This window comes from Ursus americanus, chromosome 6, assembly GCF_024610735.1.
Source record: "Ursus americanus isolate L20-20 chromosome 6, mUrsAme1.1.p, whole genome shotgun sequence".
Classification (NCBI taxonomy): Eukaryota; Metazoa; Chordata; class Mammalia; order Carnivora; family Ursidae; genus Ursus; species Ursus americanus.
In genome coordinates this window covers 38514870-38540689 of record NC_142132.1, presented here as the reverse complement: position 1 = coordinate 38540689, position 25820 = coordinate 38514870, and the positions used below count along the sequence as shown (strand labels likewise).

The following is a 25820-nucleotide window of genomic DNA, read 5'->3' as shown; positions in this document are numbered from 1 at the left end:
CCCAGGACCTGGAGATCATGACCTGAGCTGGAGGCAGATGCGTGAGGATCTGAGCCACCCAGGCGCCCTTAGGAAATTCCTCTTTTACTTCTCTACTTTTTCTTGGTATAAAATTGTTCACAATATTCCTTTATAATCTTTTCTATTTCTGTAAGTTTGGGTAATACAAGCTCTTTTATTCCTAATTTTTAGTAATTTGAGTTGAATTTCATTTTTTTACTTGGTGAAGCTACATAAAAGTATCTTGTCAAAGAGCGAACTTTTGGTTTTGTAGATTTTTCTCCATCAGTTTTCTAGTCCTTATTAACATCTCCTTGTAATCTTTCTCTTTGTTTGCTAATTTAGGTGTGCTTTGCTCTTTTCTTACCAGTGTCTTGTTGTGGAAGTAATTTATTTGAGCTTATTCTTTATATTTATCAGCATTTACAGCTATAAATATTTCTCTAAGCACTTTATTAGCTGCATTGGGTAAGTTTGGTATTTTGTATTTTCATTTTTATTAATCTCACATTTTCTAATTTTCCTTGTGAGTTCTTTTACCCAGTTGGTTATTTCAGATTTTATTATTTAATTTCCACATATCTATGAATTCCTCTTATTTCTTTCTGTTATTGATATCTAATTTAACTGTTGTGAGAAATCATACTTTGTATTATTTCAGTTCTTTTGAATTTATTTATGCTTGTTTTATGGTCTACGCTGTCCTGGAGAATGTTCCATGTACACTTGAGAAGAATGTGTATTCTGGGGGCACCTGGGTGGCTCAGTCGTTAAGCGTCTGCCTTCGGCTCAGGGCGTGATCCTGGGGTCCTGGGATCAAGCCCCGCATTGGGCTTCTCCACTGGGAGCCTGCTTCTTCCTCTCCCACTCCCCCGGCTTGTGTTCCCTCTCTTGCTGGCTGTCTCTCTCTCTCTGTCAAATAAATAAATAAAATCTTTAAAAAAAAAAAAAAAAAGAATGTGTATTCTGTTGTTGGGTTTAGCGTGTTCTGTGGAGGTCTGTTAGGTCTAGTTGGTTTATAACACTGCTCAATTCTTTTTCGTTAGTCTTCTACTTAGTTGTTCTGTCCATTGTTGAATATAGGGTATTGAGGTCTGCCAGTATTGTTGAATTGTCTGGTTTTCACTCAGTTCTGTTAGTTTCTGCTTTTTGTAATTTTTGGCTCTCTTATGAGGTGCATATATGTTTATAATTGTGACATTTTCATGATGGGTTGACTGTCTTATAATAAATATCCCTCTTTATCTCTAGTATAATTTTGTTAAGTCTGTTTTGTCTGATATTGGTTTAGTCTTTTCAGCTGTCTTATGGTTACTGTTTTTGCAGTTTTAGCTTTTTCCTTCTTTTAACTTTAATCCTATTTGTAATTTTCAGTGTAAAGTGTGTCTTCTCTAGACAGTGTACCCTTGTATTTTTGTCCACTGCGATAATTCATTTTGATTGGACTGTTAATATTTATTGCTGTTAATATGGTTGATTTGTCAGTCATTTCACTTTTTGTTTTTTAATATCTCTTATGCCTTTTTTCTCTATTTCTCCTTTACTGCTTTGATTTGCATTAAATGATTAAAGTTATCATCTTAGTGTTTGCTCCAGGGTTTAGTGTATACATTTTCTTAACAGAATCTAACTTCAGATTTATCATGTTAACTTAATTACATAAGATATGAAATCATGCCTCCTATGTACCTGTATATCCTCTTTCCCTTTCTTGCTAATGTGGTTATACATGTTACATCTATATATGTTCCAAACCTAATAATACATTGTTGTAGTTATTAGTTTGTCATTTAAATAAGTAAAGGAAAGAGCATTTACAGAGTTTGTTCTTTTAAAGTTATTTACCATTTCTTGTTCTCATTTATTTCCTTGGATTTGAGTTGCCATCTGGTGTCAATTTCTTTTGCCAATACAGTTTTGTACCCACCTACCTCTTTTGTTTGTTGTTGTCAAATATATTAACATTTCTTTATGTTATAGGCCCAACAATACAATATATTGTTTTTATATAATTCCTTTCACAATCACTTAAGAGATGAAAGGACAAGAAGTATATATGTGTATACTGTCTTTTATTTTTATATAATTAGTTTTTCTGTCATTCTTTGGGTTTTTTTTCATATAGTTTCCAATTATTGTTTAGTGTTACTTGTTTTCAGCCTGAAGAACTTCTCTTTAATATTCCTGTTAAGGTGCGTCTGCTAGCATTGCATTCTCTCAGTTTTTGTCATTCTCAATATCTTCTTGGTGTCTTTATTTTGCCTTCACTATTGATGATAGGTTTGCTGGAATAATATTCTTGGTTAAAATTCTTTTTCTTTCAGTTATCTAAATACATCTCTTCCCCCTCTCCCCCTCAGTCTTCTTGCCTTCATGGTTTCTGATGAGAAATCAGCTATTAATTTTTGAGGGGTTTTGCTGTATGTAACTAGTTATTTTTCCCTTGCTGCTTTCAAGGTTTTCTTTTTGTCTTTCAGCATTTAATTTGTTGTGTTTGGATGTGGGTCCCTTTGCTTTTATCCTACCTAATTTAGCTTCTTGGATGTGGAGATTAATGTTTTTATCAAATTCAGCCATTATTTCTGTGAATATTTTTTCTCCTCTTCTCTCTTCTTTCTTCCTGGTACTCATGTTATGGATATATTGGTGTACTTAATCATGTTCCATGTTTCTCTAAGGCTCTATTTGGTTTTCTTTGTTCTTTTTGATCTCTGTTCTTCAGATTGCATAATCTCTTAGGATCCATTTTCATGTTTACTGATTCTTTCCTCTTCCAGGTCAGATCTGCTGGGATGAACTTTTTATTTCAGTTATTGTACTTTTCAATTCCACATTTTCCATCTTGTTCATTTTTTATGGTTTCTGTCTCTATTGCTTTCATCACTAGGATAAGATATTGTCATCGTATCTTCCTTTGCCTCTTTAAGTATGGCTTCTTTTAATTCTGTGAACATATTTATAATAGCTACTTTGAAGCCGTTGTATACTAAAGACAATTTGTGGACCCTCTGAAGGGCCTTTTTTGTTACCTCCCTTTTTTCCTGTTTGGGTCATACTTTCCTCTTTCTCTGAAGTCTTGTAATTTTTGTACTCAATGCTGTATATTTTAGATAATACGTTTTAGCATCTTTGAATTAAGATTCTTTCACCCTCCCCACCTCCCGTGGGTTGTTTCTTTAGTAACTTGGCTGGATTTTATAGTAAAATCTGTTTTCCTTACAATATATAGTCTCTGATTTTGCTTCTCAGAGGGATAAGCCTTGGGCATGCACTCTCTCAAGTTGGGATGACTGTTTATATGACTGTTTATAGTGTTTTTTGACTGTCTCTCTCCCTGACCTGCTAAGTTTTCTTGTCTCTGTTGATTTCACATTCAGTTTTTAGTTCCGTTAACTGCAGGCTGATTGCTCTGCTATTTTGGACAATTCCCTAGGGTATTGCCCCATGGTCTGATCCAAGTAAATGCAGATTCCTTTGCTGCAGTTGTTTTTGAGGCCAGTATCTGAGGTTTCTTCCATCCTCAGGAGGACCTTCTTAGTTATCTCTGTCCCTGGTTTTCTGTGGTACACTTTTAGTCATTTTATGGTTTCACTTGTTGCTGTCTTATAGCTACTAGCCACCTAAAATGCCATCATTTTTGCCAGTACTATTAGGCTGAAATTTCTGCATATTCTATTCCAGCTAATATTTGTTTCCTTAGAGATAGCTTAGGAGCTCTCTGTTCTTTTGGCCTGCCTTTCTACCTTTGCAAAATCTAAGCTTGTGCTCTGGAGCTGGGGGAGGGTACAGTGGCCCACAGGTTGGAGTGATTGTACCTGCTTTATGTAGGGCAGTAGCCTGTAGTTTTCTTGGCTTGCTGTGTTGGTGTGGAACTTCCACCCCGTCAGTCTGTTGAGTTGGGCAAAGATGGGCTGCATTACACCCAGTCTGTCATGCCTAAAGTAGAGCTTCTACGTTACTAGTGGGCACTGTACAGAAGGGAGCCCAGACCTACTTTTAAGTCACTTTTGCTTGGAACATGGCTTCCAGAACATGGAGTTGATAGAGTAGAATGTGTAATGCTTGGGGCCTGCCCCTCTCTCTGGAGATGCTGTACAGAAGGGAGCCCAGACCTACTTTTAAGTCACTTTTGCTTGGAACATGGCTTCTAGAACATGGAGTTGGTAGAGTAGAATGTGTAATGCTTGCGGCCTGCCCCTCTCTCTGGAGATGCTTTTCTGTTCTTTTGGGAGCTCGGGGGAAAGGGAGGTATTTTTTCTTGGCTGTACCCTCCCAGAGTGGAGCTTCTGTCAGCCAGAGGATGGACTAGGTTGTGGCCCAGGTAACACAGATTCCTGCTGTTCATACCAAGGTGTAGTCGATTTTCTTGAATAAGTGTTTCTCTGTTTGCTGTATGACCGTAGGATAGTTTCTGATATCTTAGGAATTAAGGGTGCCATTTTATTTTTTATCTTCGGTTCTCTCTCTCTCTCTCTCTCTCTTCCCATCTTTCTTTCTTCTCTTTTTCTTACCATCATGTGGGCTACTTGAAGAATTTTAAGAATTTCTTTTTGTTTTATGTGTGGTGTTAATGAGTATATCTCTTTGTGTAGCTTATTTAGTGCTTATCTTCGGAAGTTTAACATATTTCATATATCTTATGTCTCTTTAACTTTGGGAACATTTTGAAGACAATTATAATGATACTTTGATTTCATTTTCTGCTCATTTTAATATGTTTGTCACTTTTAATTGACTATTCTTATTGTAGCTTATGTGTTTTATTCCATTTTTGCATATCTGGTATAGATCATTTCTACTGAATACCAAAGGGCAGTGTTGACTCAGGGCAAAGCACTTCTGTGATTGAGTTGCTAAGTTAACTAGTCAATTTTAATGGAATATAATTTTTACTTGAAAGAGTTACTGGCAGTCAAACTCTAGTTTTTCTGACTTGGATATTTGGCAGACATTTTCTCTAAATTGAATGAATGAGCCAATCTTTCCTTTCAAGTAAGTTTTTGTTGCCAGTGAAAAAATTGGAAGTCTCTAAGCAAAAAATAGGATTTTGGAAAACTCGTATCCACCACTGTGAGCTTGGTAGCTTTTCAATAATTATGGACTCTGATGGTCATATTAATGAATGTGATTTTTTTTTTCATATTGCATAATGAAATGTGTCAGTCTTGGAAAATTTGCATAACCCAGTGAACCAGTAATTTCTAAATGACCAATTTTGTGTGATGTTAAAAAGTCATGCATGATTAAGAGATCAATTCAAAGTAGAAGATGGACCAGTTGATTTTAATGGAGTATTAACAATTTATTAATATCTTTTTAGAGTGTACATCATAGCTAATTACTTGTTGAGTTTTTGTGTAGTACAAAGAATATCCAGTTATCTCAAATGGTTATTAAATACACATTCCTTTGATAAATACATACTGTATAAGGCCAAATTTTCTTCATTTATTTCAGTCAAAACAACAGAGGAGATTGAATGTACAAGCAGATATGAGAATTCAGCTGTCTTCTATTAATTGGACAATAAGATTTACACAAATATAAAACTGTTGCTCTGCTCACTTATATTTTTTTTCAGAAAAATAGTTGTTTTTCATAGAAATGTTATTTATATTAACTGGGTTTATTGTTCTAATTGAATTAAGAGATTCATATTTTAAAAATTGTTTTAACTTCTAATATGGCAAATATCAATATATATAATCCACATAAACAAAAGGTTTTGGGAGTCCTCAGTAATTTACATTGTAAAGGTGTCCTGAGACCAAGAAGTTGGAGACCTCTATGTGTACTTTTTCTCCTCATGGTCCCAAGGTGACTGTTGCACCTCTTGGCATGACCTCTTTATTCCAGGGTAACTCAGGAAAAAAGGAAAGCTGGGGAAAGGAGCAGTGGCTATATCAGGAAAGCAGAATGGTCTCCCAGAAAACCTCAAGTTTAATGTCTTTAGGGAGAACTTTCTTACATATTTACCCTTAATTGCAAAATAGAGTGAGAGTGTGAGAACTTTTAGTTGGGTCCATTGCTGCTCAGAACAAATTTGTTCTGTTGGTAGGGATGGATATCGGGTAGATACATAGTATGTCTGTTACACAATTTTTTTGTTTGCTTTTTTTTTGCTTGTTTGCTTGTTGTTGTTGTCGTTGTTGTTGTTGTTGTTGGTGGTGGTGGTGGTGGTGTGTGTGTGTGTGTGTGTGTGTGTTTGTGTGTATGTTTGTGTTTTAATGACTGGTCCTGGTCAGAGTTTCAGGGAAACTCCCACATGAAGTTTTATTGTTTGACTCCTTTATACAAAATCCTCAAAACTTGCTTAGACATCTCACCTCATTGTCTTCTCGTTAATTCTTGGCTTCTACTTTCCAGGGCGTGTTTGGTCTCTGTGGGCTCTGCATCTCCGTTCTACCCTCAAGGTACATTCTGTTGGAGCCACAGATGGACTTGCAAAACACCATTGACAGGACTGAGTAAAATTGTGAAATGTTCCTTATTCCTCAACAGAGCTTCTCTTTATCTTTGTGATTTGGTAACTTCTTACATTAATAAAACTTTTCTTTCTCACACCCTCAGACTCAGTCTTTCCCAGTGTATGTATCAGTCTGTTTCCTGATTGATTTATTTGTATTAACTCAATTGTAAGCTCACTACCATCTTTTATGCAGAAATTTACTTTTATAGTAGTCATGATTTGCTCTTTAAAAAATGAGTCATATTCAGTTATACCTCAATTAAACGAATCATAGCCTTTGTGGATTATTCTGGCCAAGGATTTGGGACGAAACTAGCATCTTAAAGTGTAGTCTGGGGACCAGCAGCATGGGAGTCACTTGGGAGCTTACTGGAAATGCAGAATCTCAACCCACCTCAGACCTAACAAATTACAGTCTGCATTTTATGAAGATCCTTAAATGATTCAAATGCACAGAGTTTCAGAAGCACTGGTCTGAGGGAGACAACAAATAAGAAGAAGGCATGGAGCTGTGTTCTGAGGAGCTCTTCTTTTTAATGTAGACAACAAGAGCTCACCAAAGACACATGGAGGTGAGATCAAGCCAGGGGGCCATGTGCTATCACAGTGCGGCATCTCCTGGTGCCTTCTCTGAGGAAAGAAGGTAACAGATTTTGCTACCAGCAGTGAGGCTTTTATCTCTCCCAGGGTTATAAGATGGTGGACCCATTAAGCAGTGACTAACTATATTAAAGATTGATGAAAATAATTTGCTAAGGTTTGTATTACTTGGGCATTGAAACTTAGTTTCATACTGGAATGGAACTCTTTTTCTCTTTGGAATGCCTAATTCCAGTTTCTTGACATTGATGTTTGGTAACCTTTCCTTCTTTTCATTCAGAAACATGCCAGTGTAACTGTACGAAAGAATGGTGTCACCCACTGTATCCTGACATAATTCGTGTTTGTGCTTTTAATGTTTTTAAACAATTTTTTAATTCATTTTCTTTCCTGGTTATATATTTCTCATTGAAACACTATTACAAAGAAGTTCTGTGGTTAACATCATCATTAGAACAGGCTCAGGAGTCAGATTTATTTTTGTCTACGTTTTGTGCGTACTACAGTTGTTTGCATGTGTTAGTCAAATAGTAAATAAGTATGGAATGAATGAGTCACTGGTTTGAATGAATCTTGGGATTTGCTTCCTGAAAAATAGGTCTTTTATGGTCCTGAACTTCTTAGATTTTTTTCAGTTAGTCTGAATAAATGTAGTAGTATTTAAGGGGAAAAAATGGTCTGTTGGAACTGAATTGTTAATTTCCTGCCAAGTAATGGAGAAGCAATTCTAAATGTTGACAGGTTTCAGGCTTTAAAACATCTGTATGTTCTGAGGCTAGATAATTTGATTTTTACCAATGTAAAATATTGAATTGTTCTAACAAGGAAAACGGGAAGATACAGACTTACATCATTAAATTTATTTCTCAAGTTCATAAGGTAAAGAGCAACTTTTAGATCTCAGTCTGGATTTATGTTACCTTGCTTAACACCTACGCCTCACCCCACCCCATCTCTATGGAATAATAAATGTCAAAAAAGTCAGGAATAGAAATTACTGCTTCTCCTAGAACCTCAGAACTTCTGTGTAGATTTCCAGGTGGTGTTAAACTGACCATTTCCTTTAAGGTAGTGGGTAATGTCATAGTGGTTATAATGATTTTCTGTACAGATATTCCAGGGCACAGGGTATCTTTGTTTTAATTTAGCAAACTAAATTAAAATTTAGTAGTAAATTGCCAGTAAATGAGCATTTAAGCTTGAATTCACAGCAGTGCCCTGTGTTTGTTCATAGTACATTCTTGACTCATGAGTGATACTTGAATGGTTACAGATTTACCTGTTCTGTGGACATAGAGACTCTCCACTTCCAGTGAGTGAATGCATGAATAAGATGAATGAATGAAATTTCTGATTCTTCTGGTTTTTTAGAAATAGTCTCTGGTGACATTGTCAACACTTACAGCATACTTTATAATTTTGTTCTTTTCCTATAACTATCTAATTGACTAGCTTAAGACCAAGAAATATTCCATTGATGCTAAACATTTAATAGCAGTGTCTGCATTGTATTATACTTAAGAGATTTGAACTTCTGTTTTCACTCAGATTTATAAAATAAGAGAATATAATGAAAATGCTAAAAAAATTGCACAAACACATTGCTGTAAAGACAAGACAACATTGCTAAAACAAGTGCTGGCTGGCAGGCCACTTGGGAGCTCTTGAAATATTTCTTCACTAACATTTTAGGGGTGCAAAAGCCAAGTGTACCAATATCAAGGCAGTATGTCATTTGGTGGGTTGTGGGAAAGGGGAAAGTTAAAATTTTGTCTTGATTGCTAGTTCTCTTTAAAGAGAGACTTGGTGGAATGGAATCAACTCTTTTCAAAGCAGTTTTAAAATGATCCACTAGCTCCTTTGTACTTCTGACTGACCAAAAGAATTTTACCTGCTAATTACATCTCAACTTTCTCTGGTCTTCCCCATGGTTATTGCAAAGCATGTGAGATGCATAGATAATATGATAATCTTAAAAATACAAGTGAGATAATCTCTTCCATTGGTAAAATTTCTGGTTTTGTTTTTTTTACTCATTTGGGTTTAGAACAAGAAATATTGGATTCAGGGAGAGTTACTTTCTTATTTTTAGAAAATCAGATTTACATTTCGAACATTCATTGATTTTTTTTTTTTTTTTTTAAGGAAGTTATAGTGTGGAAGATTCTTGTATTATTTGCTAGGGCTACCATAAAAAAATAACCAGGCAGTGGGTGCTTAAGCAACAATAATTAATTTTCTCACAGTTCTAGAGTCTAGAAGTCTGAGATTAGGTATCAGCAGGTTTGGTTTCATCTGAGGACTCTTTCTTTGGCTTGCAGGTAGTTGTTCTTGCCTTCTCCCTGTGTCTTCACATGATATTATTCCCTCTGTATGTACCTATGTCCTAAGTTCAGCTTCCTATAAGAACACCATTCATTTTAGATCAAGTCCTACCATAATGACCTCATTTTAACGTAATTATCTCTTTAAAGACCCCATTTCCAAATATAGTCACATTCTGAATACTAGGGGCTAGAATTTAACATACAAATTTGGGGAGACACAATGCAATTCATAGCAATTATGTATCAGGGAGGTCACTTTCAAAGCAGAAAGCATAAGGTAGGAAGTTATTCAAGAATTTCAAGTGAGAAATGAAGAGAACCTAAACCTCAGGCATTGACAGTAGAAATGTAAATGAGATTGGAGATCAGCATGATAAATGGTTCTCCACCCCCTCACTTTCAATCTGGAGATGTCTTTGGGTCTAAAATGAGTCTCTTGTAAGCAGCATATCCATGGGTCTTGTTTTCTTATCCATTCAGATACCGTGTATCTTTTGACTGGAGTATTTAGTCTATTTACATTCAGAGTAATTATTGATAGATATGTATTTAGTGCCATTGTATAACCTGTAAAGTTGCTGTTCCTGTGGATTGTCTCTGTTCCTTTCTATGTTGCTTTCGTGTCTCCTGCTCAAGGGTCTCCTTTAATATTTCTCACAAAGCTGATTTAGTGTTCACGAACTCCTTTAGTTTTTCCTTGTCTTGGAAACTCTTTATCTCTCCTTCTATTCTGAACGATAGCCTTGCTGGATAAAGTATTCTTGGCTGTGTATTTTTCCCATATAGCATGTTGAATATATCATGCCACTTTCTTCTGGTTTCTGTGGACACGTCTGCTGCTAACCTAATGTGCCTGCCCTTGTTGATTAAGTACCTTTTGTCCCTAGCGGCTTTCAGAATTCTCTTTATCTTTGTATTTTGCAAGTTTCACTCTGATATGTCTCCATGTTGACCTGTTTTTGTTGAATTTGGGGGGAGTTCTCTGTGCCTTTTGGAGTTTAATGCCTGTTTCCTTCCCCAGATTAGGGAAGTTCTCAGCTATAATTTGTTCAAATAAACCTACTGCCCTTTTTTTCTCACTCTTCTTCTGGGACTTCTATGATATGGATATTGTTGCACTTCATGGAATCGATGAGTTCCCTAAGTCTGTACTTGTGACCTAATAGTTTTCTTTCCCTCTTCTTTTCAGTTTCATTATTTTCCATAAATTTATCTTCTATATCACCTATTCATTCCTCTGCTTCTTAAATCCTCATTGTGATTACATCCAGTTGGTTTTGCATCTCAGTCATAGCATTTTTTATTTCAGCCCGGCTAGTTTTTAGTTCTTTTATCTCTGCAGAATCAGGGTTTCTCTGGTGTCTTCTATGCTTTTTCAAGCCCAGTATTCATATGACTGTTGTTCTAAATTCTTTTTTTTTTTTTTAAGATTTTATTTATTTATTCGACAGAGATAGAGACAGCCAGCGAGAGAGGGAACACAAGCAGGGGGAGTGGGAGAGGAAGAAGCAGGCTCCTAGAGGAGTAGCCTGACGTGGGGCTCGATCCCATAATGCCAGGATCACGCCCTGAGCCGAAGGCAGACGCTTAACCGCTGTGCCACCCAGGCGCCCCCTGTTGTTCTAAATTCTTATTCAGACATATTGCTTATATCTGTTTTGAGCAAATCCCTGGCTGTGATTTCTTGTTGATCTTTCTTTTGGGGAACATTTCTCTGTCTTATCATTTTGTCTAGGTGTTTGTCTTTTGTGCGTTATGGAAATCTTGTTATGTTTTCTGCTCCTGAGAGTAATGCTATATTAAGAAGGGGGTATACACTGTCCAGGGCCTGGTGCTTCAGAAAGTGTTTCTGGTGTATGCTGTGTGCACTTCACTGTGGTGTTTTTGCTACTCTTTCCTACAGGTCAGTCCTCTGCAGAGTTCCTCCTTGCTTGCATAGGGAGTGTTTGGACCTTTAACTAAGTGTGCTTTGATTTGTTTATTAAAATAAGCCTGGAAAAGAAAAAAGAAAAAGCCTGATCCAAGACAAAAGGAAAATGAACAAAAATGTCAACAGACAAACAAAAAACTATAAGTCTATTCCAAAGGAAAAGAAAAAAGAAAATCTGATCCAAAAAATGAGGAAAGGAAACAAAACAAACAAAAAACTATAAGCCTGATTCTAAAGAAAAAAAAGAAAGCGTGGTCCTATTTCCACCAGAACTGAAGCTAATGTTTTGGAGCACTGTATGATCAGTAGACTTAGTACACGCGGGGGCCTGTGTTGGTCGTCTGGGGGAAAGGGCCATTGCACTCTCTGGTGGCTCACAGTCAGACCTGCCCTAGTAAAGATGTCCCTGCCGGCGCAGGGGGTGAGGTTTGGTGTAAGTGGCTCCAGCCTCTCCTGGGGGCATCGTGTTGCTCGGTTGCTCGCTTACTCGCTGAAGTCTGATTGTGCTTGTGGGTGGGGGTAGAGGGGTGGAGACTGGAGATTGAGAGACATTAAACAGGAAGAATTTGATACAAGACTTTGTTACTAAAGGTGGAGGAGGCTAGCATGACTCTCAGATTTCTCTAATCCAGGAGGAGAAACAGGCTTGAGGGAATAGATGTGAGCTGTGGGATGTCCCTGTTGAGTACCCAACACTTTGACAGCCAAACGACCTGGGTGGGGTCAGCTATCCCACATTCTTCTTCCTGATCCTACAGTGGCTCCTCACAGCATGGACCACATCAGATAAAATTCAACATGCAGTTTTTTGCCTCTGAACCTCCATTTGAATGTGTCTTAAGACACTTAGAGCTTTTTTCCATCCACACCATGGTACTCAGCAATAAAAAGGAAAAACTATTGCAAAAAAAAAAAAAAAAAAGACACTTATAGCTCCTTTTATTTTTAGTTAATTCCAAATTCCTGTTCTTGTTAACCTAGGTTTCTTTAAGGTAGGGACTACTGTTTCATTCATTTTTGCTAGTACATAGTAGTTTGCGCTCAGCAAATTCTTGCTGAGGGAATGATTGTCAGGAGGATTGTTTTGAATAAATACTTGTTCTCTGCACATTTTAATTGATACTGAACACCTCTTTCATTTTCTTACAGAATGAGAAGACTTTGGGACATTCCATGAGTCATTCAAGTAACATTTCTAAGGTAGAGTGCCAGTGAAGTATGTTATTTTTGTAGTTTGGGGTTTGGTTTCTTCTCTCTTGCTTGTGTTTATACTCTACTTTTCAATATGCGAAGTTGTTGATACAGTTCTTTAATCTGCTTTAGGACCATACAATGAGGTATATGGCTGTTATGTTTTTCTAGCGAGGCAATTCTGAATGTGTGTTGAGGTTAGTGACTAATAGGAGAAAACCCTATTTCTTCCAGTGGGAATCATTTACTCTCAGGTTAAAAAAGATCTGAGAGAGTCACCAGAGAATCTGTGCCCTCAGTTAGGAGCGCATTCGACTGACAGTAACAAAAAGCCAACTCTGGTGACCTCAGTAATTATTGATTTATGTGGTCCTGATGACAAAGTGTGTCTGGAGGTAGGTGGTTCAAAGCTGATGCAGTTGCTCACAGGTGTTGTCAGGGACTCAGGCACTTTCTGTCCTCTCTGTGCCACCTTTCTTAGCATATTGTCATCCTCATCCTGCTTTAGTACCTCATGGTCTCAGGATGGGAGCTGGACCTCCAGGTACCATGCCCATGGCCTTGGCAGGAATAAGAAGAATGATGAAGGAGGGAGGGGTCTGTCAGCTGAGAGCGACCCTTTTGAGAGGGAAGGCAGAAAGCTTTCCCAGAAGCCTCAGCCAGCTGCCTGGCTTCTGCTTACATTTCACTGGCCAGAACTGGATCACAGAGCTACCTCCAGTTGGAAAGTGGCTAGGAAAATGAGGGCCGAAAGGGTGAATCATCCATCTGACAGCACCACACGTCTGTGGTGTAGTCACTCGACTAACCTGTCAGGACCATATGAGGGGCTATGGGTAACCCAGGAGCCAGCAGGCAAACTTGTTTGCCAGCACTGCTCATTTCTCAGCATAGATACAGGCTCTGGCCAACCTGTCGTCCATGCAGTATGTCCATGTAGGTTCCTTGCAGAGATGGGCTTTCTCCCCATGCCTTTGTCAGCTGGCCAAACACTGACACAGATTCTGACAGGAAGATTTGAACAATGTGACAAAACCTGGCTTGCTGTCTTAGGCCTCCTGAGTACTCAGAAATAAACAACCACATTATTGCCATTTTAATTTACAAACTATACAGATACTCTCATTTGTATCACCCCCCCCCTCTTTTTTTTAACTAAAAAGTAGAATCTGGCAAATTCTTTGAGACAGTCTGTTTTTAGGCATATTTCTTATCTCACCATATCATCCATCCATGTAATTTTGCATAAAAAGAAAAGTCCATAGTGCTCAGTGTGACATTGGAGGCCATTTAGAGTGTCCTTGGTGCATTCCTGATCTGATCTCTGCCCCTTCCCCCCAAGAACCGTCTTTCAAGCCACGGGCTTTGGCTATCTCAAATAAATACCTTTCAGCAAATAATTCCTCCTGTTCCAGCCTCCATTTCTTTTCTTTTGCTGTTCGTTCAGCTAGGAATATGGGAGTTAATGGAACTGTGTAGTGGTAGGTAGATCATTACTGTCTGCGTTAAATGGCCAGTTTTGCCCTATCCCCTTTGAAGGAGCTGTCTAACATTTAAGCATCGAGAAAAGTAAGAAGATACAGATCCATATGGCCTGTCTGGTTAAGTTGAAGTAAACATTTTAAAAGTACATAGTAGCATTCATTGCCTTGCCCCAGTGGTGAGGGCAGTTCTGAAGGAGGGCAACACTCTGGGCCTCAACTATATGTCTGTTTGTTTATGGTTTTAGTAAGATTTTATTTGACAGAAAGTTTCCTACTATAAATGTTAAAAAACATTTTTGTAAACCACTGGCTTACAGTGTCTATAGGAAGATCTTATGGGCTTGGTACTGATTGGGTTGTGATATTCTGAGTTGCTCTGTGATAGTTTTGGAGTTAGATGGACAAGGATTTACTAGCCATGTGACTGTGAGGAAGGAATACTTCTTTGAACTTTAATTTCCTGATGAGTAAAATTAGGGAGCAATACAACCTTCAGGGTTGTGAGTCTTGAGGGTAATGTTTGCAAGGAACCCTAGGGCAGCTCCCTCATTGCAGTGAATCAGTGAACTAACTGTAGTCAAACTTTGTTGAGCCCTGGTGATCTTAGGTGGATTGGGTCATGATAGTTCTTGATGATAGCTGTTATTATTTTATTACTGATCAAAGGCAGGACTGCATACTTTAAAATAAATATCAACTGGGGTGGAAATTAAGAAATCTAATAAAAACTCTGGCCTTTTTCTTTCTCCCTTCTTGCATACATTTTTGTGTGTTCTTTGTGCCAGGCACTAAGCTGGGTACTGGCATAAAATGATGAGCGAAACAAACAAGGCCACTGATGTGGTGCTTTCCTGTGGGCAGGGTTGTCTTAAAAAGCAGTTTTAGGGACGCCTGGGTGGCACAGCGGTTAAGCATCTGCCTTCGGCTCAGGGCGTGATCCCGGTGTTATGGGATCGAGCCCCACATCGGGCTCCTCTGCTATGAGCCTGCTTCTTCCTCTCCCACTCCCCCTGCTTGTGTTCCCTCTCTTGCTGGCTGTCTCTATCTCTGTCAAATAAATAAATAAAATCTTTAAAAAAAAAAAAACAGTTTTAGCTCCACACTTTCTTTTTTTCTTTTTTAAAGATTTTATTTATTTATGTGACAGAGAGACAGCCAGCCAGAGAGGGAACACAAGCAGGGGGAGTGGGAGAGGAAGAAGCAGGCTCCCAGCAGAGGAGCCCGATGTGGGACTCGATCCCGGAACGCCGGGATCACACCCTGAGCCGAAGGCAGACGCTTAACGACTGCGCTACCCAGGTGCCCCTCCACACTTTCTTTTAGGAGCAGGGTAACTGTGAAAGCCTCACAGCTTTCTGCCACAGAGTAGGGCGAAGAAGATGTGGGCCTCTTCCATTTTCAAAGCAGGAGTTCCTGCACACTGAACTGGGGTCAGAGGGAAATCTCAGGAGTGGTGTGTTGTGCAGACATTACTTCCCAGTGAACCATCAGCATGAAATTTTGTTGCAAAATGTACCCCTCTGAAATAAGAAAGTTGTATAATGTGGAGTTGTTAGGCATGAACCAGCCCCCCAGTGGGGCTGAGGGAGGGAGGGCAGGACTGCTATGAAAGATAACTTTGTTTTTGATAATGCAGTTCTTTCTTGCAATATTTATAAAATGAGCCTGTTGTTTGAGGCCACTTTAGGCCATGGCACATAAAACTCTATTTTTAGTATAGTAGATATACTTAAGCAGATGCTTCATACCCTTGAGATAGAAGTTACAAAAAAAGGTTAGAACACAGACATGTTTTATGCTACCTGCAATCTCCGTTGTCTGTCTCGGGAGACCTTTTCTGCGGACTCAGCCTCCAGCTGAGTTCAGTGCTGGTTTGTGTCCAGGGTGGTCAGTCCCCTGCAGTGTGCATTATGCTCCCTCAGTTTACCGCTTACTGGTAACTGAAGTTACATGAAGTCGAGGTCGAGAGCAGGTAAAAATAAACCTTCCATCTGTCTCCAGGTGTTCCATCTAGATCTTGTTACAGAGCGATGGGGTGTCTCATTCATTGTTTGTTGAAGGCTTCCCACGTTTTGTTGTAGCCTCAGAAACCATGCTCCCCTTTCAAAGAAGGAAACAGGCAGGTTAGATGGGGTGTGCGAGAGCCTGCTAGCTGGCTCCTCTGGCTTTAAAATGGGCATCCAGGTGTGATCCTCTTAGAGAGTTAATTAAATTAAGGAAGAATATTGGGACATTTAAGCAGTTTTGATCACAGTCTTCACCCAGTCCTTTGTTTTGTATTAATGGTAATGACGTTAAGTGTGGGTATCATTTATTGAATCTCTGTTACAAGTGCAAGTTTTCATGAAATTTGTCACCTCGTCCTAGTGGCCCATCCTGACCATCTAAATCGTCCCCTAGTCACCTTTTCCTGTTTTATTTTCAACAGAGCACCTATCGCCCCCTGAAGTTTTAGTGATTTTTTTCTGTTGCCCCTTCGCCCCAGCAGTAAGTTCCATGAGGCTAGGGGTTGTGTTTTGTTTAGCGGTAAATCTTCAGAGCCAAGGATAGACTGTAGCCCTGGAGCGGCTCAGTACATGTTTGTTGAGTGAATGTTTGCATAGTGCTGTGCGAGACACTTGATATCTAGCCCGTTCCTCTCCTTCATCACAGCCATGTCCTGGGCCCAACCCTTCTGGACTACTGCAGTAACTTTCTAAGAATCTGCCTGTATTCTTGCAACCTCCCAAATCAGCCTCCCCCAGCAACCAGGTAAACAGAATCCTAATGCTTCTCGTTTAAGTCTTCAGTGGCTTCTTATTGCATTTAGAATAAGATTCAAACTCTACCTTGATGTGCCAGATCTGAGGTGATCTGGTCCTGGCCACTCATTCATTTAAAGCACTTACCGTTTATAGTGCTTTGTAGCAATATGTGGCCAATCCTTTATTTATTTATTTATTTATTTATTTATTTAAAGAAGCAGCAGAATTGCCCTCTGGGAAAAGACCTGTTCTGTTGACCGAGTGCCCAGAGAAGCTGAGGTGCGATGAGATCCGCTGGAGGCGTGCTTGGGGAAAGGGGGGCACTTGAATGCAGCTCTCCATGCAGCCCCACCTTGACCTTTGCCTTGCCGAGGGGTCCTTGATCATGTGGGCCAGCAGTGTTCTCCAGGCAGGAGCCATCTACACTCCACCCTCACCCCACGCACTACCCGTGCTGCTGTTTAATCATTTTCTATCAACTGACTGACTCTAATTAAACTTGTTTGCGGTGAGAATTTTGTATCCCTCTATGGTATTTGAAATCACATTTTTGATTTGCTAGTTTTCTGATGTGTAATTAAAACATAGCTATTAAAAATACGTTCCTCAGTATGTCACCTAAACTCCTCCTCTGGCACCACCGCTGCTCCTGGTTCTGCCCTTCGCGAACTAGCGCTCTGATGGACAAGGGGTTTGGGAGGCTGTGTGGTGGAGAGAAGGGAGGGGTGCAGGGGGCGTGTCTCTGCTGCCGCAGTGTGCTGCGCAGCGTCTCGCTCTCAGGTGGCCGTCACTCCCAGGCGAATTTGGAGCTTGGGCTGGTGAAAGGAAGGCAGTGAGGTACTGAGCAGGGCCTCAGGGTGGACTCAGGTGACCGCTTGTGGCAGGCCTGCCACATCAGAGTGAGGTGGTATGCTCCCCTGTCGAGGGGAGCCGTACCACAGTTGCCCCCCACCTAAAGGCTCTCTCATCACCCTGCACAAGATATCCTCAGCATGAGGTATCGTCATCTGTAACATAGATGAGGGGGCCCATTGTAGCCTATATGAGGATTACATGAGTTCAGGTTTTGTCCCGCACTTAGCTCTATGCCAAGCATTGTGCTCTGAATGCTGAACCAAACAGAGAAGAGATGCGTAAGCAGACCTCCAGAAAATATGGGCAGCTGGAGAGAATTATGAAGGTAAAAGACAAGAGGCTGAGGAAGAGAATGACAAGGAACCAAAGTTTAGAAGGGCTGCTTGGGGAAGGTGTGGCTGAGGAGAGGCTACTTATAGTAGGACATAAACAGTGAAAAGGAGCCAGGCAGGGTGGGGTTAAACTGTAGAAAACTGCTTGTCACCTGCCTGAGAAATCCAAAACAATAGGTAGAAATGAAAGACAGATGTACTGGGAGTGAAGACTGTCCTAGCTGTCCAGTTGCAGGGTGCCTGTCAACCATGTTGGCTGGGGGCATTCCAATGAGGACCAATGTACTTTGGCCTAAAATTCTTTAAAGAAAGGTTGGAATTCCCTGGGGGATACTTGAACTCACTCAGTCCCACTGGAATTGTTTTAGGCACCAGGAGTTTGCTTGGCCTGGCTCATTTTTAGAGCCTCTGCTCAGGCCTCTCATAGCACACAGACATGGCATTAGTTTACCTTGAGGGAAGCGTTCTCATTTGACCCTGAGAATTGGACTTGGTCCAGGTGACAATTTCTTGAGCAAGTTCATGATTGGTAGCACTTATAAGGAGATGGTAGTGGTAAGCTAGACATACATCATGAAGACTGGAGCATGGATACTGTCCTTTTCTGCGGTCAGGCAATTAAGAATACTAGGCTCTGACATTTGCTGAAGGCTGGTGCCTAGTAGAATATTTTGGAGCTCTGTGTACTTTTATTCAGATACCATGAGTATTTTGTGCCTCTGGTTAATGAGATATTCCTGGGTACAAGTCAGACCAGACCTGTTGAACGAGCACCTAAAATTATTGCTGTTCTGTTGTTTGGCAAGCAGATCTGAGTGAATTTAAGCATTGGCTCTCCTAGATCTCTTGAATATTTTTTAGTTATTGCTGCCATTAGATAGGAATGAGTTATGGTAGAATGTCATGTGTAGACGTAAATACAGCCTTAGGAGGGATGCCACATACTGTGGTATGGTTGTCAGGACCGGTGTCTGCTCTGTGTGTTTCTGAATAGAAAGTTTGACCAGTGACAGACTTAGGTTGCTCAAACTTATAGGTTAAGTATAAGCCAAAATATACCTTTCTTAATTTATATTGAAGAAAACATCTATCCAAAGACAAGATACTTACTTTCCTGTGGTGGGAACAAGGAAGTAACTCGGAGGAGTTGAGTGGCATCCAACATGGTATAGCCTCCCTTGGGATCCTGATGGAGTGCGTGGGCACTGTTTTGCTATTTAGCTCACCTTTTACAGAGATTGACCATATTTCCATATATCTTTTCTTCTGACTGCTTATAATTTCATTTTTGGCTAAAGCTTTATTTATTTATTTATTTATTTATTAATTATTTATTTATTTATTAAAAGATTTTATTTATTTATTCGACAGAGATAGAGACAGCCAGCGAGAGAGGGAACACAAGCAGGGGGAGTGGGAGAGGAAGAAGCAGGCTCATAGCGGAGGAGCCTGATGTGGGGCTTGATCCCATAATGCCGGGATCATGCCCTGAGCCGAAGGCAGACGCTTAACCGCTGTGCCACCCAGGTGCCCCTGGCTAAAGCTTTAGACCATGGTTTTCAAAACTTGGTTCTGAGTCTTCTTGAGGGAAAGGGGCAAGGTTAAAACCAGTGTCATAATAGCAGATTATTTAATTGCCTTTTTCCCTCTCCCCTCTCAGGAGCGCACAGTGAAGCTTCCTGAGGCTGTGTAGCATGTGAGATGGCATCTTGTCTCTGACACTGGTGGAATGTGTGCTGGTGGCTTGTGTTTTTTTAAAGTTTTCTCTTTAGAAAGACAGAGGAGGGGAGGGGCAGAAGGAGAGGGAAAGAGTGAATCTTAAGCAGGCTCCACGCCCAGGGAGGAGCCAGACTCAGTGCTCAGTCTCACGACCCTGAGATCATGACCTGAGCTGAAATCAAGAGTTGGACACTTAACTGACTGAGCCACCCAGGTGCCCCTTTTGTTTTAAAGTTTTCTAATATAGTAAAGATTGATTGATGTAACACACATGAACACAAGCTCTTTGGGGGCCTCGGTAATTTTTTAGAGCATAAAGGGGTCCTGAGACCAACAAGTTTGAGAACCTGCTTTACACCTATGAATAGGCGGTCACAGCAGAGAGTACTTGTTTTATTCATTCAGCAGTGTTCCTTGAACACCTACTGTGTGCCAGGCACTATGCTAGGCTAATCAACAGCGGCTTCCGAGTTTTATTCCAGAAACATCTTTTTATAAACCTTGATAAGTGCTATGCAAGAAAAGAATAGGGTTATAAGGACAGTGAAAAGCCCCTTTTGAGGAGAAATCTGAGGATGGGTTGGTCATGCTGGATGGGGTGTGGGAGCATTCCCAGGAAGAGCAGGGGGGTCTGGAGTGCTAGGTGACCCAACACCATGATTTGGGACCTTTTTATGGTTACGCTTGTACTTTCTGGGAATGCGAAGCTATCTTTGCTCAGAAATCATTGCCTTCAATGTAATCTATTGAAAACCAACTGTATTTGTAAGGTTCCCAACAAGAGCTAAAAGCCTGCTTTGGAAGATGAGCCATGAGAAAGTCCTTTCAGTTGTTGCTTTGCCTCTAACAGTGTTGTGATATATGCCCTCCATTGTGTTGGGGATGTATTATTATTCCCGAAATTCTAACTCTCTCTAAAAGGCCACCAGAGAAAAGAATTCAGTGTTAGCACTACTTGCTACGCAATAATGCGAGTCATTTATAATGGAACTCGTTTGAGAATAGTCTTATTGTGCACTCTCCTCCATGAATCCTATATTGTATATATTCAATATTTACTTTCTTAATGGTCAGTTTTAATTAATTGCCATTGTGAAAGCTTGTTCTTGGCACAGCCCTTCATCAAGAGTCAACATGTATTTAGCAGAGCAGCCACAGAACTGGCCTCTCCTTCTATTGTAGCTCATGTTCGAAGTTGAATACAAATGGGTATTTATAGAAATCAGAGTCTCTATTTATAAGGAAGCATTTGTTTTCTCAGAGCAACTTCTGTACTAAGCAGCAAGTTTGCTGAAATGCAATCTCAGTCTGTATTGCAGTCTCTAAACACCAAGCTAGACTTTATTTGGCTTTATTTATATGAAGTCAGGCCTGCTGAGCTGGCAGTGAGGAGCAGATTCTTATCTGCTGGTTTGGGAGGGAGTGAGGCCAGCAGTAGCGTTTAGTAATGTACTAAGCACTAAGTAAGTGTCAGGTGGTCTGGTGAGCACCCTTTCTAAGATGCCCCACCCTGATGCCCAGACCCTGTGTTTGTGATGAGGCATCATTCCCAGGATATTATGTTGTATGAATGGAATCACAGGAGCTCTTAAAAGCAGAGCACTTTCTCTGGCTGGTGGCAGAGAGGACAGGAGAGATTGGGAGTAAGAGCGGACCTGAGAATGGGGAGGGATCGATGGGGACCCAGCCTGCAAGGAACCGCATCCTGCCATCAGCCTGAATGAAAGTGGACGTGTTTTCTTCCCCAGAGCCTCCAGAAAGGAGGGAGACCCTGAGCAGAGGACCCCATCCCACTGTGTGTCAGATGCAGCACTCAGGTGATTTTCAGCCGCTAAGGGTGTGGTATTTTGTTGCACAGCAGTAGAAATGTAATAGGGGCGGAAACGCTGTCCTTGTGGAGGAAAGTCCACCCTTCTCAGGCACTGCCAGCGCGCCCACCGCTGAAATCTCTGTGCTGACAGTGTCACGTGCTCTCTTGCTTTAGCCTTCCTCTTTTCCTTCTTTCGGTATTTTGTATTTGTAAAAACAGAGAAGCATAATGACTTTCGAGTTATTTTGATCATGATCGTTGGTACAAAACAGTTTTTTTTTTTTTTTTAAGATTTTACTTATTTATTTGACAGAGAGACAGCCAGAGGGAGAGGGAACACAGGCAGGGGGAGTGGGAGAGGAAGAAGCAGGCTCCCAGAGGAGGAGCCTGATATGGGGCTCGATCCCAGGACCCCGGGATCACGCCCTGAGCCGAAGGCAGACACCCAATGACTGAGCCACCCAGGCGCCCCGGTACAAAACAGTTTTTACATTGAAACTCCGTTTACCTCACAAACAACAACTGAAAGAAAAAATTCCTCCAAAAGACTTAATCCTTAGGATGTCAGATGCATTCTGACATATTCTATTTTATTTCATTTTTAAAAAGTATAGATCATGACTCACTAACTCAGTTTCTTCCCTGGCTTTTCCAGAGTTGGAAAATTGGTACAGTTGGTCGTGCCTCTCTAGTTTTATTTTACTTCTTAAACTTTTAATCACGTTATCTAAAAAATGAATTTGTGGTTAGGAAATATGTGTTCATCGTAAAAGGGGTGTAATGGTTGGGAAGGGTCTCCATTGAAGTACTTGTTTCTCCGGCCCAGGGTCCCTGGTCTCCTTCCATGTTTCAGAGGAAACCACTATTAGGAGCCTTCCATTGATTAATAGTCTGCACGGGCCAGCACACAGGGCATGGCTCTCCCCTCCTCCTGTCCCTCCACATCCCCAGTAACTAGGCAGAACAGTACCTTTCCCTTTGTTGAATGACAGCCTAGTGTTCCTCTCTGTCGATGTAGCAGTATTGACTCAGTCACCTCCAGGCTCACTGGCACTGAGGTTATGCCAGGCGATTGCTCCCCCAAACAGTGCTGAATAAACCTATTTGTACATATGTGTGAGGATGAATTGCTGAAAGAAGAATTGCCGGGACAAAGAGAATATGCATTTGTAATTTAGAGAGTAATTGCCAAATTGCTGTCTTATGGAGTTAAGCAATTTGCTTTCCCACCAGCAGTGTATAAGCATGGCTGTTTTCCCACACATTTGCCAACACAGGTATTAGATGATAAAAAAAACAAAACAAAAACCACAGACTTTTTTGTTGTTGCTGATGGTATATCTCATTGTAGTTTCAATTTGTATTTCTCGTTGTAAGAGAGACTAAGCATCTTATGTTTTAAGAACCATCTGTACTTCCTTTCCCCATTTTTTTCTGTTAAGTTTGAGATTACTTATAAACGGGAGCCCCACTTGCCTCTTACCTTCCTTCTCCAGTCTTTCTTCAAATTGCTCCTGGCTTAAAAGCAGATGAACCCAACCAGACCATTTCTTGTGGCCCCATACCTGTTGGTGTAAAGCGGATGAGTGAATTCACTTTTGTTAGGGTCTGAGCCCCAGATGTTTAAAAGTAGCTTTGCCAGTAAATGAAAAGAAGACCCACTGAGGGTTTACAGCAGAGAAGGAGAGGAGGTGGTGGTAAAGAGGGAGGATGGGAAGTAACCTATTGGAAGGAGCAGGGGAAGGAAGTGAAGCAAGAGGAGAGCCAGGGAAGGTTGGACTGGCGTCCTGCAGTGAGAAAGTCCCTCTGATGTGAAATTGGTAAGTTCCTGGCATGGACGGAGAAATGTCCTTGATGAGTCTGTTACGATAGCCCTTTCTATGGCAGCAAATTCTCGCAAAAGGAAACGCCAGCTTCTACCAAAGCTATATGGGAAGTTTTCCTTTGGTTGTTTTTGGCAGCCTTGATAAAATAATTTAGAACAATGAGTGTGATAGAAAAGACAACCACCGAGTGACTTGAGTACTGACAAATTGTCCGAAATTGTCATTCCTAAGAAATAAAATCAGCTGGGATTTAGGCCTAGATGGAATCCAGAAGTTTGTTTGCATAATTGATTACGACATCTTAAGAAGAGGGGATTTTTTATAAAAATTTTTTTATAGTGAGATTGTTTTACATTCCTTTACATGACCAGAAAGTCTCTTGTTTGAGAACACACAAGAGCTTTAGGAACACAGGGCTTTAGTTTTTTCAACACATGGGAATGTTCTCATTATGAGCATTTACACATACTTTTATCAGCAGCAGTCCTGTGTGGTCTGATCTTGTAGAGGAGAGAGGGTTCTCTCCTTTTCCCTTAAGGCGAGTACTGCTGGCCCATAGCCTCCCCCACGCCCCCTGCCCGCTGCCCTCAGGATGAGTGGGAGAGCTGTCTAGATCTCCAAGTCTCTGAGGGGTCTGCTGGCCCCTGACTTATCTTGACTTCCTCAGTTGGACCCTGACACTGCATTTGAACTGTGTTTGTAGGTTTCATTTTGTCCTTGCTGTTGACAATCCAGTTCAGTCTTTTAAATCCTTATTCGTAGGTTGATAGATTTTACTCAGCTTGATACCAGCAACGAGTTAAGCTCTTTAAAATTGTTGATGCTGTGCTTTGGTGATCATTTTACATGTGGACTCGTCCTGAACTTCAACGTGGGCTCCTCTTTAGCTGGAGACAGCAGGAGCCTCTTATGAGATCTGTGATGGCCCTACAAATCTTGCTTGTTTTCTCATTCTTACTGGAGAGGGAGTCAGCCAGGATAAGAAATGTGTTGGTTGTATGTACGTATGTATTTATAAAGATTTTATTTATTTATTTGAGAGGGAGAGTGAGAGAGAGATCATGAGCAGGTGGGAGGAGTAGAAGGAGAAGCAGACGCCCCACTGAGCAGGGAGCCTGATATGGGATTCAGTCCCAGGACCCTGGGATTATGACCTGAGCTGAAGGCAGATGCTTAACTGACTGAGACACCCAGGTGCCCTTGTTGGTTTGTATTTATATAAAACAACAGAAAGTAGATTTTAAAAATTTCCTTGAAACCTCATGATCTAATAAGAAGAGAAAAATTTTCTCTGTAACTGGAAGGCTTGTTGAGGCTTGGACATTACCTGCTGAAAGTGTCTCGTGATATTTTTGTGGCATTAGAGAGGATGAAATGAAGACAAGGGACACGGGATGCTGAGACTATTCCTTTTTCCTAAATAAGCAGATCAGGGGCTTGGGGTCGTTGCCACCAACTCACAGGCATGTTGCTTTGCTGCAAGTACACAGGTGCCTGTGTGAGTTCCCAGGGGTCCACCTGAGACAGGAAATTCATGGGGAAGTGATCCTAGGTCCTGTCGTGGGTGTGGACCGTCTGGCTGCCTCCTCCGTACAGGCTTTGTTCTGCCCTGAGGCTCTCACCTCCTGCTTCCAAGCACTCCAGTTTTGGGCGTGCGATGATGTGATCACTACCCAGACTTCCCTTTTTGACACGGGTCACTTGAATTCAGGGCAGGAGTGGGAAGCCATTGTCTTTTGATTTCAGCTTCCCGTCTGAGACCTGCCTCCTCCCAGGACAGGGAATATTTTCCACATTCAGTTACAACATGTGGGCTCTTTGGTGACTTAGCAGATGGGCTGCTTGAGTACTACTTGCAGGATTTAAGCACACACATGGAGTGCGATAGCATGTAACTTCTTGGACCAGGTTTCAGGTTGAGCTGGATTTAAAGTTATGTTTAATTCTCCTGCTGGGGAGCAGGAAAAGTGGTCCACTGAAGCCCTCAGTCCAACTGCCAGGCCTGGCTCTCTCCAGGTGGGCGCATTTGCCGGGGAGGGCAGATGGGCAGAGCTTCTGAACAGTGGGCGTTGCTGGTCTTGGTGGCTGGCCCATGGCAGGGGTCCCATAGCTTCAATGCCAGGATAAGAGCATGCTCCTGGGGATGGCGCTTAGCAAGAGTGCGGGCTAGACCTCAGCCGGTGAATTGTGGGGCTCCCTTGAATCAAGGAGCAGGGCTGAAGGCCACTTGAGTGGGGAAGGTAGGGAGGTAACGTGGGCTTGCCCTTGATAACAGACTCCTGGTACTGTTCTCATGTGCCTGTTTGGGTTGTGTGGGGCAGATGCTCGCTCAGGCTGACTGTCTTAGGAGGGAAGAATGCATTTATATGAATATTCATGGTGCTCTGAGGGCTCTGGGGACTCAGGAATCTGAGTCTAGAGAAGGCTTAGCAAGGATCCCACAGAGGTTGGAGTGGGAGGCTGGGGGATGTTGGTAAATTCTTTGTTCCCGTTTCTTGCCTTCCACTTCTCTTTCCATGGTGGTGCTCCTTCA

The 25820-nt window shown here is 41.1% G+C and overlaps 1 protein-coding gene across 9 annotated transcripts in view; it reads left to right on the top strand.

Annotated features, from left to right (window-relative positions):
- The window catches only part of MARCHF8 (membrane associated ring-CH-type finger 8), a 131601-nt gene that overhangs the window by 95714 nt on the left and 10067 nt on the right, over window positions 1–25820 (top strand). For 7 of the 9 annotated variants that reach the window (XM_045809870.2, XM_087862932.1, XM_087862931.1 and 4 more), the window contains one exon: window positions 12476–12526. In XM_045809870.2, the coding sequence (XP_045665826.1) occupies window positions 12476–12526 (51 nt within the window). Of the gene's footprint in view, window positions 1–6366; window positions 6414–12475; window positions 12527–25820 lie in introns of all 9 variants that reach the window. The other 2 variants (XM_087862934.1, XM_087862935.1) reach the window with 1 other exon arrangement.